Here is a 19549-nt window from a genome sequence, read left to right on the forward strand (position 1 = left end):
TCCACACTGTAAGGGTTTTGTGACTTGCCGCCAGGGTCTTGGTCTGCCTACTCCCGAGGTCTCGTCGAGGATCTCTGCAAGGATCTCAATCTGCTCAGTCTCAAACTTTAGTTTCGAGTCACAAAAAAATATTGTTCATTTATTCTCACTTTTTATATCCTTTTTTCTTTTCCAAAGTAATTCTTTCGATTATTCAGGTCTTGGTATATTTTCGATATGTCATTCATTGATCCTTTCAAATTTGATCGATATTCAGAAAGTGGAAGTATGAGCTGCCAACATTCACAAAGAAGGATGCTCAACCACAAGCAAAAAACACTTTGTATTTCCATAAATAAGGTGGTATCATCTATTTCAGAGGGAGAAAATACGTATGAACGACTTTCCAACTGAATTATGAATATATCGCAGAGAAGACCTAACCTAATATTTTGGTTTTCCTCTTATTCAGTTCCTATCAGAGGATTTGTAATCCAAAACGAACTTCAATGTGACATCCCTTCTCTTGCATCTTGTTTATCAATATTTCAAGACATTTCCTGGATTTATCCGAAGTATCAAGTCGCGTAGATTCGTCCTTAGAAAGCCACAAAATGTCATTTCCCTTTGATGTTTTTTGATTAAGTTGTGTTGCCGGCTGTAATTGAAATTGAAGCTATGGTTCACTTGGTAAATGAGTAATCTGTATGCAAGGTAGGCGTCCTTGCTATCTAAAATACCGACCGCGTTTTAGTATCAATGAGTGCGAATGCTCGTTCCCTTTCCAGTGATTCGCATAAATTCCACTACAAAAACTTTATTATCATAGTCGATGGAAGATTTGAAATGGGGCCAACTATTGGTTAATGTGGAATCGATAGAGGTTTGGCTGGTTATTAGTGGAACAATTATTGGAACTCACCGGAAATAATCATTTGGGCATATAAAAACCTCTTCTGCAATTTAGAACTATTGTTTTTGAATTTGAACTCATTTTTAACCCTATCATTTTTACCTTTTTCTCGCTGGAGGTTAAATCTATTTGGAAAAACGTTCTCAGATAAACGCAGTTCTTCGAATGAAAAAGTTCCTGAATAGTGAAGTTCGAAGTGAACTGAATTGAACCTCATAATGATTAGGCCAGTCATTTTAGTGGGTTTACTTAGGAAAGTGGGCATAACCAGCTGTAAATGTGTATAAACTTTGTATTTTGGCATCATGAAAGTATTCTCAAAATTCACATATGATTCGAAGGCCACAACTTCAAAAATTGGGGGTCAAAAGTCAAAAAAACCGACTTTTTGCACTTTTTCGCCAATATCTCGTTTCCAATGGATTTTATGCTGATTGTATTCATCATCAATTCTGTAGAGAATTGAATTCTCTACAACTTTTGTTCCAATCATATTTTTATACGTTGAATCGTTTTTGAGATAGAGGGCAGCGCGAGCGCAGATTAAATATTATTTGAAATCAACTGGTTGTCCCGATCGAAATCAGCTCATTTAAGGTTTATAAATTAATACTTAATGAATATTCATGAATAATTTTCATTTTTTATCAACAAATACATTATATTTAAATATGTTTTTCATTAATTATTTATTTTCAAATAAGTATCAATTTATTTAATAACACTTACCTGCCCGTGTTGTTATAAATTTGTAGAAGGAAAAATATATATTAAATTATGATTTAAATTCAATCTATAGTAATTATTCTTCAATAAATAGAAATGAATAGAGAAGAAATAAAATTTTAAACAATCTTTTAATCAAAAAATTTCATTTGATACATTTGTGAATGTCAAAATTGAAAAAACAGATAAAATAATTAAAAGAATAATGAGTTTTAATTTCAATTTTCTTCTTCTTAATCGTTGTCGTCTTCTCGCAGCTGTAAAAATTCAAGGGCGTTATCATCTTCATTGTGCATTAAGTGCATTATTTCATTTTTTTTTTCTTTTTATTATATAACTATTAGTCTAGAAACATGTTTGTATAGCTATTTTTTATTTTTATATTAGGACATGTCCTACTAAATAATTAAATTTCTTCGTCTTCTTCTACCATAGACGTGCGTCCATATAAAAACGAAATTTAAGGATATTATTGAATATTTTGTGGTAAGTTACTTATAATGAAATACAAAAACTAAAAACAATAATAACAGCAGCGAATAAACTAAACACAATATTAATTTCCGACCGTTTATTGTAACGCCCGTGAGACCGTCGAATCCGTTGGTACTACAGCACTGAACGCTTTGGATGAGATACTCATCCAACAGCGGTTGAAAGTCCCCGGCAACTCGGACGGATCACGTGGCAATAGAGCCTACAAGTTGTATTATTCTACTGATCTATCTATTTTGCTATTGAACGATGTCTAATATTGCGATCATATCTACTGAAATCTATTAGACATGATGACAGTTTCCAAAATTATGAACTGCGTGTTTCTTTCAAAACATCCTGTATTATATCAAATATTTTCTATGTTCTCAATGAACAGCTAGTATAAAACCCAATCGCAAATATTATTTCTCTCAAAATTATTTCCATTTCCATATAGTTTCACTTATCGCGAGTTATGTCGAACTCACCTAGGATTAATGAAAGGATAGCATGCATCCATCAACATTAATCAAACTTTCAAGTAATAATCAACGCGAGCATTTGTAGAAACTGAATATTTTCTCACAATTATACCCGAGGTTAACTACTGGGTTTATCCTTAAACGATCTTAATGTCGCTTATAATAGAAAATGAATGATTGTTTTCTTGACATGGAATTCGTGCTGAGTACCCATATCTGACGTTATTTACCTGAATCTTCAAGAAAGTGGAATGACAAAATTATAGCAAATACACATATTTAGGGGTATTGAAAAACCATCTAGTCTGACAATCTTTCGATATACAATAGCATATTCAGGCGTCACAAATTTCTTTTGCAAATATATGGGTAAAACAAGCTACAATGATGCTGGTATAATCATAATTGAAACAGCAATAGAGCAATTCAATTCAACAAATTCAACTATTGTTGTAGGTGAAGATGTAGACTCACTCGTATTACTGACTTCTCGGACTCCAGTCGAAAAAACTATTTTTTCTTAAAACCTGGAAAAGCTCAATATCAATCGGAAATCTATTGTAACGAATTTGAAGCCGCCCCTGACCGATATGCCGGCCGACTCAGCGAACAAACACATTACATCATCGCGAAAGAATGCAGTCGGGATCCGCCGGTAAAACTCTAGAACCGAACCGACTACAGATTTCTAGAAAGGACCGTTAACGATATAAGCGCGGCTTCCCGACCCAAGAGGGCAGATCAGTTTCCTGTATTGTACGTTTCTCTTTTGTGAACCTCTCATGTGTGAGAGGAAAAGTCAAAAGACGATGCACTGGAAAATTCAGCCCAGCACGTCTAAGTATGGTTGGAACTGTGATTTCATTTAACGTTTTCTTTGCATCTCTGGTTGGATATTGACATTGTATTAAATGTGTGTTTTTCTATAAAATTGATCAACATCTCCCAATCGGTGGCCCTCCCAAATTGTTTTTTTTTTATCAACAGCAATATTTTGAGCATTGTTACATGGTAACGTAACAAATTTAACTCAATTTCCGATTATCAATATGGCTTTAGAGAGGAAAAATCAAATGATGATGCAATTCGTCAACTCAACATTTACAATTCATTAGATACAAGCAATCCATCGCTTTGTATATTAGATGGTCTCTCTAAAGCCTTTGATACTGTGTGCCATACGAAATTACCGTAAAAAATTAAAAACTATGGCACGAGAGGTAACACTCACAAAATTTTGAAAAGTTATTCAACAGATCGTGACCAAAGAGTTCGCATTGGTGATACCTTGAGTGAACCAATGACTGTCACATATGGAGTGCTACAAGGAACGGTAGTAGGCCCTCTCTTGTTTACTCTATATATTAACAATTTACTGAATATCAAAACTATATATAGGCAAAATTCTGAGTTTGGCAGACAACACCGCCAGTTTTCATGAATCTAAGTCATGGAAATCCTTGCAGTCAGAAGTGGAAGATGATTTTAAGATTATATATCATTATTATTATTAATAGAGTATTTGTAATCGATAGTTCATTCTTTGATGACCCTCCACCAATGACTACGAAGAACATCAAGAATTCAACATTCGCCGATAGTTCAAAACGCTTTTCATATTTTCGAACCGTACTAACGATGGAAAAGTCGGCATTTCCTCGTTTACAATCAACAGAAGCAAAGGTCTTTCAATAGAAAATGACACGGTGACACGTCAGTCGCAGCTTTTGGCGCGCCATTGTATTTCGGTAATGAAAAGCTCGCAGGAATCGGAGTCTCCTGCTTTTGCGACGATTAGTTCTGATAACCGCGAATCGAATACGGCAAACCCAACCGAATCCATTCTTGGTACATCGGGACTTTTCTAATCTATCCGCGTATGACAGCTCAAGACACGAACAGTAACAATTCGTCATTGGGATCCCCTCTTCAGGTTTTCATTAAAATATAGCGTGTGGTTAGGGTCAGAAGGGTGGATGTAGGCCGGTTATGAATGATTTTGAAGGGAAAATTTTGTGTGGTGTAATAAAACAACAAGAGAACGTGCCAGTAAATAAGTTTCCGTCTATATCAGCCCCAATTGAAATATCTATCGATCTCTCTTAAAGATCATTGATTTCGATACCAACAGACTGTATTTGAATATTACTAGAGTTTTTCCCAACACCAAACCGTTATTTTAACACCTCGACACGTGTCTCTATTACCAAGCGGTCATCTTCAAGAGGAAGATTAAACTAAACATACTTGCCTACAAAGTTATCCTCATTTATACCATGGATACCTTTTCTAGGTACTTGAGTCTTAAGAGTCTTAAATTAATTTCACAATATTGCTTTATCCACTAGTCTTAAATTAATTTTACAATGTGTCCTTATGTAATAGAGGGGTAAATCTAATAATTGAAATATTATTTTAACAAGATATATAGTATACAATTAGGTATTGGTCCACCATATGTTTACTTATTTCTACACTCTCATAGGCATCTAGATTCCTGTTGTTGTTAACTTGTATAACTAATCTTAATGAACTAAAGTCTGTGGAATAATTTTGTTGTAAAATATGATTAGCGACTCTTGATTTTTCAGGTCTTCCATATTTTAAGTGTGCTAAGTGTTCCTTATATCATATTTCAATATATCTTTCAGTCTGTTCATGACATTTTGCTTCGCAGTCCATTTCGTAAATTCCAGACTTTTCCGAATTCTCGACTTTGTTCTTTGGATTTCCTGAAAGGCTCTGTAGTGTATGACTTGTTTCAAATACCACCTTCATACCTAGTTCCTTAAAAATCTTTACAAAGTTCTTCATGTATTGGTGGTACTGTATGGAACTAAAATATATTCATCTTGGTTTTCGTCGTTTTTAAAAGTCTAGATTTCGATCATTATTAACCTAAACTTATTCTTCCTTATTATATAATCTACAATAACCATCGAGAAACCGTTACTGGCTGCTATTTCCTGTATTGTACGTTTTTCTTTTGTGAACCTCTCATACGTGAGAGGAAAAGTCAAAAGACGATGCACTAGAGAATTCAGCCCATCACGTCTTTTGCAGTCTAAGTTTGGTTGGAGCAGTAATTTCACTTAACGTTTTCTTTGCACCTCTGGTTGGATATAGGAGTTTTAACAATATTTTATTCCAGACAGGATTTCTTCAAAGTGACATTGTATTGAATGTGTGTTTTTCTATAAAATTGATCAACATCTCTCAATCCGTGGCCCTCCCATATTGTTTTTTTTTTTAATTTACAGCAAAATACACTAAAAATGTGCAGAAATTTCAAAAATCAGACATTGTCTTGAATCCTTAGACAATGAATCAGATTTCACTTTGCCACCTAGCTTCAAATAAATGAAAAAGAATAAAAAGTGCTGCCATCTTGTTGCAGATTTATCATTAATGAGTCGACTCTACTTATGTAGAGATGTCTTCACGATATATGATTTAGCAGTTATTTGATTTATTGCTTAGACAAATATGCATAGAAATCATCTCGACGCATGTTTTCCAAAGCGGTTGAGATGTTGCTACCTTCTATCTAATCAAATGCTTTAGAATACTTGTAAAATACTCTTCAGATCGTTTTAGACAAATGACGTTTGACACAGAACATTATATGAGGTTACTTTAAATTATTAGTTTTTTTATGAGCACTAAAGTATGATCTATGTGTCCCATGTCAAATAAGTCTGCCTGAAACATGTGATCTGTGAAATTTTGAAACTATTTGACCTATGTCAAATTCAATGTCAATATGTTATTATCTTTTTAAACTATGATCGATATAAAGATATGAAGAAAAATAAGTTCTTCGTGAATTTTAAGTTAAGAATCATTCACTTCCACGAATGATGGTAGATCATCATTCAGGGAACTCCACCTACCTGAAATGATGAGAATTTCCAAATTCACTGTAGGAATTTTAGTATCGATGATATTATTGTCGATATTTTTTACAAATGTTGTCAATTTGTTAAGTACGCACGCAGAAAATACGGATGACTTCGCTAAAGATAATTTTTTGAAGCTAACTGACACCCATGAAAATTTGATGTGGTTCATTCAAGTGAGTAAGTGTATGATATGACATCTTTATATTCACACAGTAATCATTTCAGATAACAGATATTCATATTAGCATATTCAGAGATCCCTTGAGAATTACAGAATTCAAAGAATTTTGTCATTACACGATCAATACAATTAGACCGTCTGTAGTATTAGCATCCGGAGACCTCACGGATGCCAAAACCAAAGATTCAATTGGCTCGGAACAGTATGAAGACGAATGGAGGCATTATCGTGATATATTGAAAGAGGCTCGCATTCAAGAGAAGACATTGTGGCTTGATATTCGAGGAAATCATGGTATGCATCGATAAATAGATTTTCTGAAAGTTTTCTGGTTATTTATGCAGAAAATTGAATGATTGTCAAGTCTAGAAAATTTGTAGAGTTATTCACCTCAACCAACTAATTGTAAGCACAGCTGTATTTTTTCACAGATAATTTCAATGTCGCTGATTTCAAGTCAAAGCAAAATTTTTTCACCAACTATTCCATCCAAGGAAAGAAAAATCCTCGATCCTATAGGTATCAAATGAGAAAAAGGAACAACCTGTACACCTTCATTGGAATTGATGCCTGCTTAGAACCCGGTAAGAATTCCTACTTCATTTTTTCTTGTTTTTTCTCAACAGAACGTTTTGCAGGTCCGAGAAGACCTTTCAACTTTGTCGGAATACTGGACGATCTCGAAGTCAATGAACTTAATTCTCTCATCCAGCAGACTGAAAACAGCCCTAACAATTACACAGTTTTCTTTGGCCACTTTCCCACGTCATGCATTATAACGCCTGGCCACGAAAGTGTCAGAGATATGATCGGAAAACACAAAGAAGGAATGGTATATGTTTGCGGTCATCTCCATAGGCTTGGCGGACTGGTACCTAAAATGTATACCCTGCAAAAGGCTGGATTTCTAGAACTCGAACTGGGCGATTGGAAAGATAACAGAGTGTAAGTATAGCCAAAGGATCTAGAGTTACCTTTCATTATTGAAAAGTCCTTTGTAGAAGTGTCATTTAGTTTCATAATTGCTCTGACAGAAAACAGAGTTACGAGTTGTAAGAGATGAGTTATTGAAAGGGATATGTTTCTTAGTAGAGATTAATTGATTCCATTTGCCACCCTTTTCAACATAGAAGATAACTACAGAGAATGTTGAAGGTAGAATTTTTATTAGTGATATTGTGAATTTATAAAGTATATTTTCACATTCATATCACTTTTAATATATTACCCAAAGAAAAAACAGATCAAATTAAGTAAAGATCATTCAGAAAACAATAAAAAACATTTAAGTAACGATCACTCGAGAAGTAAACGATAGGAAATAGAATAATAAACAATTGGGTTTGGTTTAAACTGGTTAAAAATTGGAACTGAAACAATATTTGAATATCTGATAAATTTGTTATAAATTTTAATTCCAAACTCCACTGATAATGACAATAACAAACTAACAAATACGTTTGGTATTGTTTTGAAGGACATTATCAATATTAGAAAAAGTGTTTACAGAGATAATAAATGTGTTAAGTACTCGTATATACCAAGTGCATCAAAAAATCGACCTTTACCACATGTTACCTGCCAAATGTAATTGTATCTATCGGTTCTTTCCCGACAGAAAATTCCTGGCTGCCTTACTGAGCAAAAGTTGACAAGAGAAAAGAAAATTCACACTCTTATCATATATATTTAAGCTGCAGTATTTTTACTGTTGCACCCATTTCATTTCCTTAATTATTATTAAAATTTCAGGAAATATTCTGTCACTTTCATTCTAAAACCTCACCTATTTGTACACACAAACACACAGAAATACTTATCTCTATCACCAGAACTTTTTGACGCAGATTCAGTCGAAGTTATTCATAAATGATGTAGCCTCTCTACACTTCCTTTCAAACCAATATTTATCCTTGTAGATGATTCCAGCTTTGTACAGATATTTTAAGTTTATAGTATAATTCATATCCTGATGACATCAACTTGGCTGATGAAACGTGCCACTAAAAATTGTTATGGTTCTGATGTATGAGAGAAGAATTTGTGTTGAATTCATTCCAGGCTAGAGATTCTAGTTCCACATGACATATTTTTCCAATTTGGAGAGAGAGACTGAATGCAACTTGTAGTGCCAAATGTTCCGTCTGCTACTGCGACATCTTCAGTGATTTATGCGTTGACTGCGAGGATAAGGATAGTATGTTTAAAGTATCGGCAACGACTGACTAGGGAGCTCCTTGTTCACTCGTATTTATACATTTAGAAGGTGGTGGGGGTGGTGGTAGAGTTGGTGGTGGGGTGTCTATACAAATGCTCACTTCTGATTGGTTCGATCTTGTGCTAGATCATTCTGATTGGTCCTAGTTGTTGGCTGGTATGCTTCTGGAGAGATGTCGATCGGAGTTGCATTCGAGTACATTTCCGGCCTTCTTGAGTACGTTTTATTGACCTGTATACCTCCATCTTTTCTGTTGAAATTGTTGAGGAGCTTTTAGATCTTGATGAGCTTTCTACGAGTCATTCCTGATTATGTGTTGTATTAGACAGGACAGTAGTTCCTTCGTATTTTATTGTGTGGATTGTTTCTGCTGGGACATATTTTGCTGCATAAGGCGGCAGCAACTCTTGTGTTCTTGTTTCCTAGTATTGATGCTCCCTTTGGTAGTTCTGATGTAAACTGAGCCTGAGAACCTGGAATTATGTAAATAATGGCAGATTAAGAAGGGCTCTTTTTCATCATTGACCGATATGTGATTGAGTTGGCTTGCAAACGGTTTAAACGGTATTCTAATGCGACTATGACTTTGTTTATGGGAGGCACATCGCAAACCCATTGGTCTGGCTTGTTCTAGATGACAACATTCTTCTTCAATAAGATGTAGCTCACAGATCCTGGTGGCACGATCAACAAGGATTTTTGCTCTGGTTGTTTAGGTTCTTGTTGAGATACCAATCAATATGAGTAAGTTTTTCTATTGACCAGTTTATCCAGCAATGGTATCTCTCCTTCATTTTCTTTTTTCGAGAGAGTGGTTCATGTTAAATTCGACCATAGCCTATCAGTCCAGATTTTGATCTCTCCGGAGAGAGAGAGAGAGACAGATATATTATCTATTGTCTGAAGAACCAAAACTCTTATGTCAGTAGTTTAAAAAGTGGGCACAGAATAGAAAATAGACTCATAATCCTGACTTTGATCATGAAAGATATTCTTGAATTTTTCAACTCTTCTATACTTTTTTCTTGAAACTTTCTCATGTTTCAGTTATCGTATGTTGGCAATAGACCATGGGCTTCTGTCTTTCACCGATATTCAGCACAGAGAATGGCCTGTCGTGTTGATAACAAATCCGAAACATGCCCTTTTCGTCAATCCGGCAAGAGAAAATTTGGACATTATGAAAAACTCAACGCACGTGAGGTAATTCAGGAAAAAACATGATTCATGAATAATCATATGTTTATCACGTTCCTTCCCAGAATCCTTGCTTTCTCCTTATCGAGAATTGACTTTGTAAAGATTAAAATCGACAACGGGAGCTGGATGCATTGCAAGAGAGTCAAAGGACCTTTATTCGTTGCTCCTTGGGATCCGGAAAATTATTTGCATGGCCTTCATAAAATAGAGGTAAGGTGTATGGTAATTAGTAACTTTGGGTGTTCATCTAATTATTCAATTTCGAAATTTCATAATTTCAAGTGTTTCAGCGATTTAATGAAGAACTCGGGAAACAATCCAGACACATCGTACAGTGAAATATTTTTGCTAACTGGTGTATTTGGTGACTGAGCCTGACTTTTTTCAATACTCATAGTATGAACACATTTCAATAATTACTTGTTACTTTTTTTTATTGGATTTGAATCAAAATTACACTGCACTGTGTTGATTGACGTTTTTTTGTAGGGGTTTTCTAAAAAGAACACACTCTTTTGTGCCTCAAAACAGTCTTGAATGCATACATCATCTTGTGATGTAAGAAAGGCACATTTTATAAACATGTTTTACAAAATACATATAGTTAGCACTTTGTTGTAAGATACTAACGTTACACTATTGATCGTGTAGGTTGGAAAGAATCCGTGCTACCCAAAAAAACCTTGTATTAAATATTCTCGGTGTATAAAAAAACCATTTCAACTCAGTAAAGTTTTTGGGTTTCAATAACGACAACCTAATTTACTGTCTTTTAGATATGATATTCAAAAGAGTTCTATGAAACTTTTTTACCTTTACTCCCCATACCTGACACCAATCATTCAGTCTGTTTTGCCAGATCACCATGGATGGATATAGCATTCAACAACAAGTGCAAATAATAATAAGATTTATTTTTTTTACATATTCAGATAATCGATTATAGAACTCACCTTCATTATATATTAAGGACCTTTGTTAGAGTGGAGGAAAGTATAGATAAATGAATGTTATTGTGTCACGTAGAGTAAATATTGACTCTGATGAATATCGACTTATTTTTTGTTGATGAGACACAATGTTTGTAGTATGAATATGGACAAAACTGTAAGAATATTTTGCTTTTTAAAGTGCGGTCTATAGGAGTCACAACATTTTCTTACTGACACATTTTTTGATCATTTTGGTTCTGTATTTTGCTATCCTCACAGGTAAAAGAATGTATAGGTCCTGGCCTGTCTGCTTGCCTCTATCAATAATGCCTATGCTCCTCCATATTGGCATCACAGCCAATTATGAACTGGGTTATTTTTCCTCTGCATGTACTCACTAGCTGGTTGGTGGTGGTTCCATACTATTTTGTGAGCTACTGTATCAGCTGGGTTCTGTTTGTTCTGCCGAAATTCACTAGCTCCATACACATCCATGGTGGTGGTGAAGGGAGATCCTTCAAAGGTCCTTCTTCAACAGCTATTTCTAATTGGACCACTGGTCAACTCCTTGGTTCAAAAGTTACTCAGTAGCAGTATATTCAATCCTTATTGGGGAATAACATCTGTTTATGAGGTCTCTGAATCAACTACCCCCCTGGATATCTCCCACTCCTATGATTTTCTTCTGTAAATCCAGTGTTCTTGAGAGCAAAAACAAACTCTCCCATGTTCTTTGCAAGGACAGCCGAAGCACCCTCACTTTTGTTTGGCTTGTTGATACTCTCATTACTAGTCAGGGGAGTTGCTCGTTATGGTTTCTCTTGCAATTCATTTGGTTTTCATGAGTATGGGAAAGAGGTCTATATTCATGGAGGGTTTGATACCAGAGTGGGGGATACCAGATACCATTCAGCAAAGGATCAATATAATCCTTCAACAACGGACAAATAAATAAGGCAGACTAATTCTAACCCCCAGTATCGGAGGGTTATAGTATTAGAGAGTAGATTATAAAAACCATGGACCCGTGTTCAAGGGTCATTGACGTTTTGATATGTCTTATAAATCTCACTGGTGGAACGGACAATTAAGGTTAGGCTTTGTTCTGCAAGAGATTGAAAGGAAGAAAATTGAAACTATATGTAAATATGTATATTGATAAGCACCACAATCTTAGTTTTGTTTTTCCTGCGCTACAAGATGCTCTATATTATTTCCAGGTGCACATCAAAGATGTTGAAGGTCGAACGAAATCAATATCACAGCCATTTTCCTTAGACGGCACAAGACTGTCTTTTGGACTACTGGCTAAATTTATTTTGATGACGAGTGCTAGTGTCCTGGTAGGTCTTGTTACGTTTTTCTATAATTAATCGAAATACTCTCTAATCTCATCTGTTCCAGTTCAAATCATTATTTTTCGTGATGCTGGCCGTAACGGTCTTCCCGCTCATTATTGTCAGGTACATGCACGAACTGGTAGCAGGTTAGTATATTTTTTTGACAAAAAAAAAAAAATATATATATATATATATATATATATATATATATAAAGGTTAATGCAGTCAAGCTGCTGGAAAATAATTCCATAAAAATCAAAAGATAAATAGATAAGTACTTTCTGATCATTTCCATATCGATTTCAATTTAAGAGCCACCAGTAGACAGCTGTTGTTTTTATCAAGTACTTTTCTGGTTTTTCACATTTTGTCTTCAATCGAGGACTGCCTGTCCGGTACTGACGATGTCCAATAGGCTGAAACAGCTGTCTACCGGTGGCTCTTAATATGACATCAATATGGGAATGATCAGAAAGTGGATAATCTTAGCGACTGGAGAAATGTACAGCAAAATGGATTAACAGGGTCTCTCAATCAAAAAATTAAAAATCAAATCTCTGTTCTACTTTACCAAGCTTTCGCTTCTAATGGGAAGCTTCTTCAGGGCCTATAATTTATTGAGTTGTTGATTTTTTTGTCATCGAAATCAACAAGAGTAACCGCATGGACATGGGAAAACTTGAACATTCATAAATTCAACAGTCATAAATCACTTATCGAGGAACAAGTACAAATCAAAACACAACAAGATCTCACATTCAATATATTAAACAACACCATATCTTCCTAGAGAAGATCTAGAGAAGAAGAGTACCTGATGCAGAACAAATACAGGCAAATTTACCTAAAGTTCCCGAAATACCTGAGTTAAGACGCTCTGACAGACGCTCTGAGAGACAGACAACAGTATATATATATATATATATATATATATATATATATATATATATATATATATATATATATATATATATATATATATATATATATATATATATGTATATATATATATATATATATATATATATATATATATATATATATATATATATATATATATATATATATACATCACAAGATTAAATACATGAGAAAACTTTTTGGACTAGTCAAAAAAGTTAAACGCTGAAAGCCAAACACAAAAGTTTGATCTTGAATAAATTTAAAGAAAGACTACATGTATAAAAGAAACGATGTCATTTATTGAAGGACTGAAAGCAAGAAATTCATCCATACTGTAGAAGTAGTTATCCAATAAGAAACCATATAGTTCATTCCTCATTACAGTTCTACTTTTATTGACCCCTGTAAAAGTTGTTATTTTATTGAAGCATTTAATACCCGAGTATTTTGGGGAATCCTGACACTCAAGCGTTGGTATAAAGTATCTTCACCCCGAGTGTCGTAATTATGTATATCAGAGTTTTTTTTTGTATAGGTGTTTATTATCATAGATAAATAACGCTAGCTGTAATATGTAGAAATACAACAATGTTAAGATGCTAATTTTTTTTAAATAACGGTTTACAAGAGTCCGGTGGACGAGACTTGTCCATACAACGAATGACTATTTTGTGAACCTTAAAAATGCGGCCAGTATATGAAGAAACACCCCAGAAGATCAATCCATACTGTAGCCTTGATTGTACCAGTCCATGATACATGAGTTTTATAACTTCTGTAGAGACAGTGTCTCGTAGATTCAGAATTGCGTTTGCACTGCCAACCTTCACACAGAAACTGTCGATATGTGCCTCCTATGTTAGCTTTTGATCCAGGAATATTCCAAAAAATGTAGCTACCTGACAGTATTCCAGAGTTTCACCACACATATTGATGTGTGGTGAAATGACTCATGAAATGCCGTCATTTCATGAGTCTCTTCAATCTTGATAACAGGAAAAAGTCGCAAGGGACTAAATCTGGTGAATACGATGGCTGAGGTATGATTACGGTGTTGTTATTGGCCAAAACAACACTAACGAACAATGACAAGTGAGCAGGTGTATTATCGTTATGGAAAAGCCATGAATTGTTTTTCCACAATACCGGACGCTTTCTGCGTATTACTTCTCAAGATAATGCTCGTTATTGACCGTACGTCCACGTGGCAAGAAATCCTGATGAACTTTGTCCCGGTAAACACAAAATTTTGTGCAGTCTTTGATCCATTTTTTTCGAAAGCAGCAAATCACCGAACATGCAAAACCCTTCTTAATTTTTATGCCCCTCACCAACAAACTAAGCATGCTAAACAGCTGAAACTATGAACATATGTTCAAGACGAGTGTACCAACATAAAAATAAAAAATCACTAATCGAATGTTCGTAGCCGCGAAGTTTGAAAATTTATCGTATTTTTTTTATAAAACCTCCTACATCTCTAGATTAATTTTGGAAATCTGGGCTGCCGTTCCTCAGTAATCAACACATACCAATAATGTAATCTCAAGTTTCTGTTTTTTAGCTGGCAAAATCGTTAAACCAAGACTGAGAAGATCCTGCTGGTTCAATTGGCTGAAAAAGATGTGGATAATGTCGACGGTAGACAGAATATTTTGGCCAATTGTTCTCTATCCCATCTATTTAGCCATCGGTCCATGGTCCATAGGCTATATTATCGAAGACCACGTTGGTGCTGTATTCGCTTGGGGTATATTCGTCAACGGAGCATATTTGCCAGGAGCTTTCACATATGTTTACGGGTTTATACAGGTAATACGATAACAAAACGATATGAAACGTAATTAATAGAGTTTTCTTTTCAGTTGTTCACGTTTCAAGTGCCAGTGAGTTTGATAATGATCACAGCAGTGGGTTTTAGGTAAGTATGAAAATTATCTTTTTGTAAGCTAAAAAATTATATCTATATATAATAATTATTAGGTTCGAAAAATTGATGGATGTAGCCGTTACGACGTGGTAGGAAATCTTCATGAAAAACAAGAATTGAAACTATTTGTTTTTTTATCACTTTTATTTGTAACTAACGTTATTGCAGTTTAGTCTTATAAGGACATTTTCAAACTTACACATTAAACTAATTATTAGTTTGAAGAAGAGTCATTACAAAGGACAAAACTTTTGAAACAACGTAATATAACTGTTCCAAAATTATTTCAAAAGACATTTTCATAGGCGATTCAATAATAATAATGAATTCAATTTGATTCATTTGTATAACAAACTGACGGTTTCTTTTTTTTTTCAATTGAAAGATGTTCCAAAAACTAAGGCTTTTACATGCTTATCTCCATATCTCATTTTTTGACATTTGCAACACAATTATATTGATATAGAAGTATATGTCCAACAAACACAGAATGATGAATTTCACTAGTTCGGACTTCCATTGTCTATTATATAAAATGATTTGTAATCCCTGAAACAAGTAAAAAAGAATAATCAAAAAGAATAGTTGAAAATAACAATTATATTAAGCAACAATAAACCTGAAATGAAATGATAGTGAAATAACCTACAAGTAAAAATATAATAATTGAATAAATAAAAATTAAAGGAATGCAAAAAGAAAATAATAAAAAATAAAAAAGTGTAGAGATTCCAAGTCACGTTAGTTCACGACGTTTCGATTGTTGGTATCTACAATCGTCTTCGGGTGATGACTGGACTGATTCCTCCGAGAGATGACTATTTTATAGGTCGTTGAAATACTTTCACTTTCTCTACTTTCCATTTTCCGCTTCACTGATTCCGTGAGAGATGACCGATTTGGCGGGAGTTGGTCATTTTTCGTTTGATGATGGGTTTCCATATGTTACGTATATCTACGCTGGCCTGGCTGAATACGTTGTTGGACAACATGTATGCGGCTTCCTTAAATTTTCTCTTGTGCCGAGCACAAGAAGCACACACAGCGAGGAGAAACCAGCAAATCAGGAATAGCAGACCATGTTTGGACCCATCAACACAACATCGAGTGGTCCCAAGCTGAGATCTTGCACAGAGAGGAACATTGGTTCAGGAGAAAATTTAAGGAAGCCGCATACATGTTGTCCAACAACGTATTCAGCCAGGCCAGCGTAGATATACGTAACATATGGAAACCCATCACCAAACGAAAAATGACCAACTCCCGCCAAATCGGTCATCTCTCACTGAATCAGTGAAGCGGAAAATAGAAAGTAGAGAAAGTGAAAGTATTTCAACGACCTATAAAATAGTCATCTCTCGGAGGAATCAGTCCAGTCATCACCCGAAGACGATTGTAGATACTAACAATCGAAACGTCGTGAACTAACGTGACTTGGAATCTCTACACTTTTTTATTTTTTATTATTTTCTTTTTGCATTCCTTTAATTTTTATTTATTCAATTATTATATTTTTACTTGTAGGTTATTTCACTATCATTTCATTTCAGGTTTATTGTTGCTTAATATAATTGTTATTTTCAACTATTCTTTTTAATTATTCTTTTTTACTTGTTTCAGGGATTACAAATCATTTTATATAATAGACAATGGAAGTCCAAACTAGTGAAATTCATCACGAAACATTGTCAATCACCTTCAAACAAACACAGAATGAGCTCAGCAATACATGTCATACATAATATGTCAATCATTAATTAATGAAGGACTAGGTCGACCTTCTTAAACTTTCAGTTATGTAACTTGCATGTCCCATAATAGTAGTCAAATGCCTTTGACTGTGTTTCCCACAACGTTTTAATCAAAAAACTGTCATATTATGGTGTAAGAGGTACTCCTTTGGGTTTGATTGAATCTTACCTGAATAATCGTTTCCAGAGAGTTTGTTAAAACAATACATTTTCTGAGCTGAGGCCGATTGACCTAGGTGTACCGCAGGGATCGGTTTTGGGCCCGCTTTTGTTCCTCATTTACATCAATGATTTTTACAACTATATGAAGCCATGTCACAGTGTACTATTTGCTGACGATTCATCCTTGATATACTTTTCTAGGAATTATTCAGCTATTGTTGATAAGTCTATAGAAATACAAGAAAAAGCGGAGCACTGGTTCAGTGTCAACAAACTCATGATGAATAAGGAAAAATCACAAAACATGATTGTTTCTGGGGCTCTGCCATTACCTGAATTCTATTGTGTCAAATTATTGGGTTTTACTCTGGACAATAGGCTAAATTGATCAAGCCACATTTCAAGTTTGAAAAGTAAGCTATCGAGTGCCTTATTTTTACTTAGACAGCTGAAACCAATAACAAATTTCACTACATTGAAAATAGTATTTTGCTCGCTCATACAGTCTCACATTTCTTACGGTATTCTACTTTGGGGAAATTCTAGTCATGCCCAATGCATTTTTATATTACAGAAAAAAGCTCTGAGAATTCTTGCTGGAATCGGTTTTAGGGATTCTAGCCGTGAATCATTCATCACTCATGAAATTATGTCGGTGCCTTCTTTGTATGTTTACTCTAGCCTATTAGATATTCACAAAAGGGCCCCCTTGTTTCCCAAGCAATCCAGTTTACACAATCGTGATACACGTAGCAGCAATTTTATTAGATCTCAACGTTTCAGGCTGATGAAATGACGAAAAACCTCCTATGATTTTAAATTGTATAATGCACTTCCTGCCAATATTAAAAATATAAATATGTTTTGTTTTTAAATTATAAAAAAATAAAAAAAAAACTGTTTTTATTCCACTTCAGAATATTTAGAACATGTGCATAGACACACTTTTGACTCAAGGAAGATGCTCGCCGAACCTCCACACTTTTTTGTTAATATGTTATGATGTACCCTGTTAACTTATTACAAATTTTTACTGTTTATTTTACTTTATAGAAAACTTTGTACCTTGCATCTTTTTGTTTTTCTGACTTGTCATAAATGTATTTTATACATAACATGATCAAATAAATATATCTATCTATCGATCTAAAGTGAGTGGGTCTATTCGACCCTCCACCGCAACCCGCAAGGGCTTATTGTGGCACATACCTATTCACATGGCCAAATAAACCCAGCTTCTTAACGAAGCCGATTAATTTGTATGGTGAGTTCAGTTCAGATGGTGAGAATACAGGTCTACCAAACTCTAAGAACCTGATTCGGTCCCCACCGGGGCAGGCACAAAGTATATGCTCTGCTGTTTCATCATTTTCCAGACAGAGGCCCCATAATAGTAACTTATTTTGTCATCTTGATTCGATACTTTGCACTTGTAAATTTACTCTATAACAATTCTTTCAAATAAAATTAAATGCCCTCAGAAAAAACTCATTTCTCTACACTTGAGGCAATGAAAGATTACACATGGGTCATCAATAAAATAGGTGATAAAACCAATTATTTTTTGTTGTTTCATAATTTCATGATTTGTATTATTTTCTTCTTTAATTATTCTTGAATATTTATTCAGCAAACTTTTATATAGCATCCTTTTCTTCTACAAATAGAAACAGTTATCGTTTACATTTACTGGAGAGAGCTCTTGTTTAGATGATAGCTTACACTCTGTAGATTGCAGATAGCGATAAAAACGTGAATCATAAATTTCACCACCAATTGATGACTTTTTAGTATCGTCTGACAGATTAATGTATGAAAGAAGTTCATTTGCTACATTTAAAAAAATAATTTTACTGTTTCAGGTTTCATGATTTGAATGCAAAGCCTGGGAGAAAGCTATCTTGGAAAAAGAAAGCCTGTCTTCATCTGGCTTTCACGTTATTATTTGCAATGCAAGTCAGTATGGCATATATGTTCTGGTTGGCGTACGGTACTATGGCGTTCATTTTGGGACCCCTGCGAACATGGTCTCTGGTTCTGGCAGCAATTCTGTATTACCAATCTTTCCATCTTCCCGAAAGCTGTTTAAGGTTTGTCAATATGAAGTTTCGAACATGTTTTATTACCTCACAAATTTCAACAGTCGGTGTTTTGCACATTTTGTTCTAGTTCATCTGAAACTTTCATACTGTATTGCGATATTTTTGTTTATTGTAGGAAAGCCTCCGATATTTGGCACGTGTCTTCAGATGTTAGTATTAACGAGCCCAGCGCATCTCCATTAACGAAAGCTAACTGATCCCACTCCTGATAACTTACTGACTGATGTATAGGATTTATTTTTCCTACTCTTCCCACGTAAACAGTTTGCTAAAGATGTAGTTCAATTATATTTTATTTATTTGTAATATAAACCTACTGTGTGTTGTGATTTGTTTTTTATTTGGTTTTAT

The 19549-nt window shown here is 34.5% G+C and overlaps 1 protein-coding gene across 2 annotated transcripts; it reads left to right on the top strand.

The window, feature by feature from the left end:
- Window positions 1-6319: 6319 nt before the first annotated feature.
- LOC111512730 (transmembrane protein 62) lies at window positions 6320-19527 on the top strand. Of its 2 annotated transcripts, XM_023168880.2 has the most exons (12): window positions 6322-6652; window positions 6705-6954; window positions 7092-7244; window positions 7299-7605; window positions 9926-10081; window positions 10141-10288; window positions 12231-12353; window positions 12415-12496; window positions 14818-15065; window positions 15119-15174; window positions 18959-19186; window positions 19314-19527. In XM_023168880.2, exons 1-12 carry the CDS (start codon window positions 6476-6478, stop codon window positions 19393-19395), a joined length of 2010 nt encoding a protein of 669 aa, XP_023024648.2. In that variant the 5' UTR covers window positions 6322-6475; the 3' UTR covers window positions 19396-19527. The 2 variants fall into 2 exon arrangements, with proteins under 2 accessions (XP_074032267.1, XP_023024648.2); XM_074176166.1 differs by lacking the exons at window positions 18959-19186; window positions 19314-19527 and adding an exon at window positions 17298-17499 and having other exon boundaries at window positions 6320-6652.
- Window positions 19528-19549: the final 22 nt, after the last annotated feature.

Source organism: Leptinotarsa decemlineata, unplaced genomic scaffold (genome assembly GCF_025532065.1).
Source record: "Leptinotarsa decemlineata unplaced genomic scaffold, Ldec_3_MD MMD2_tig00001621_RagTag_RagTag, whole genome shotgun sequence".
In the NCBI taxonomy this organism is placed as follows: Eukaryota; Metazoa; Arthropoda; class Insecta; order Coleoptera; family Chrysomelidae; genus Leptinotarsa; species Leptinotarsa decemlineata.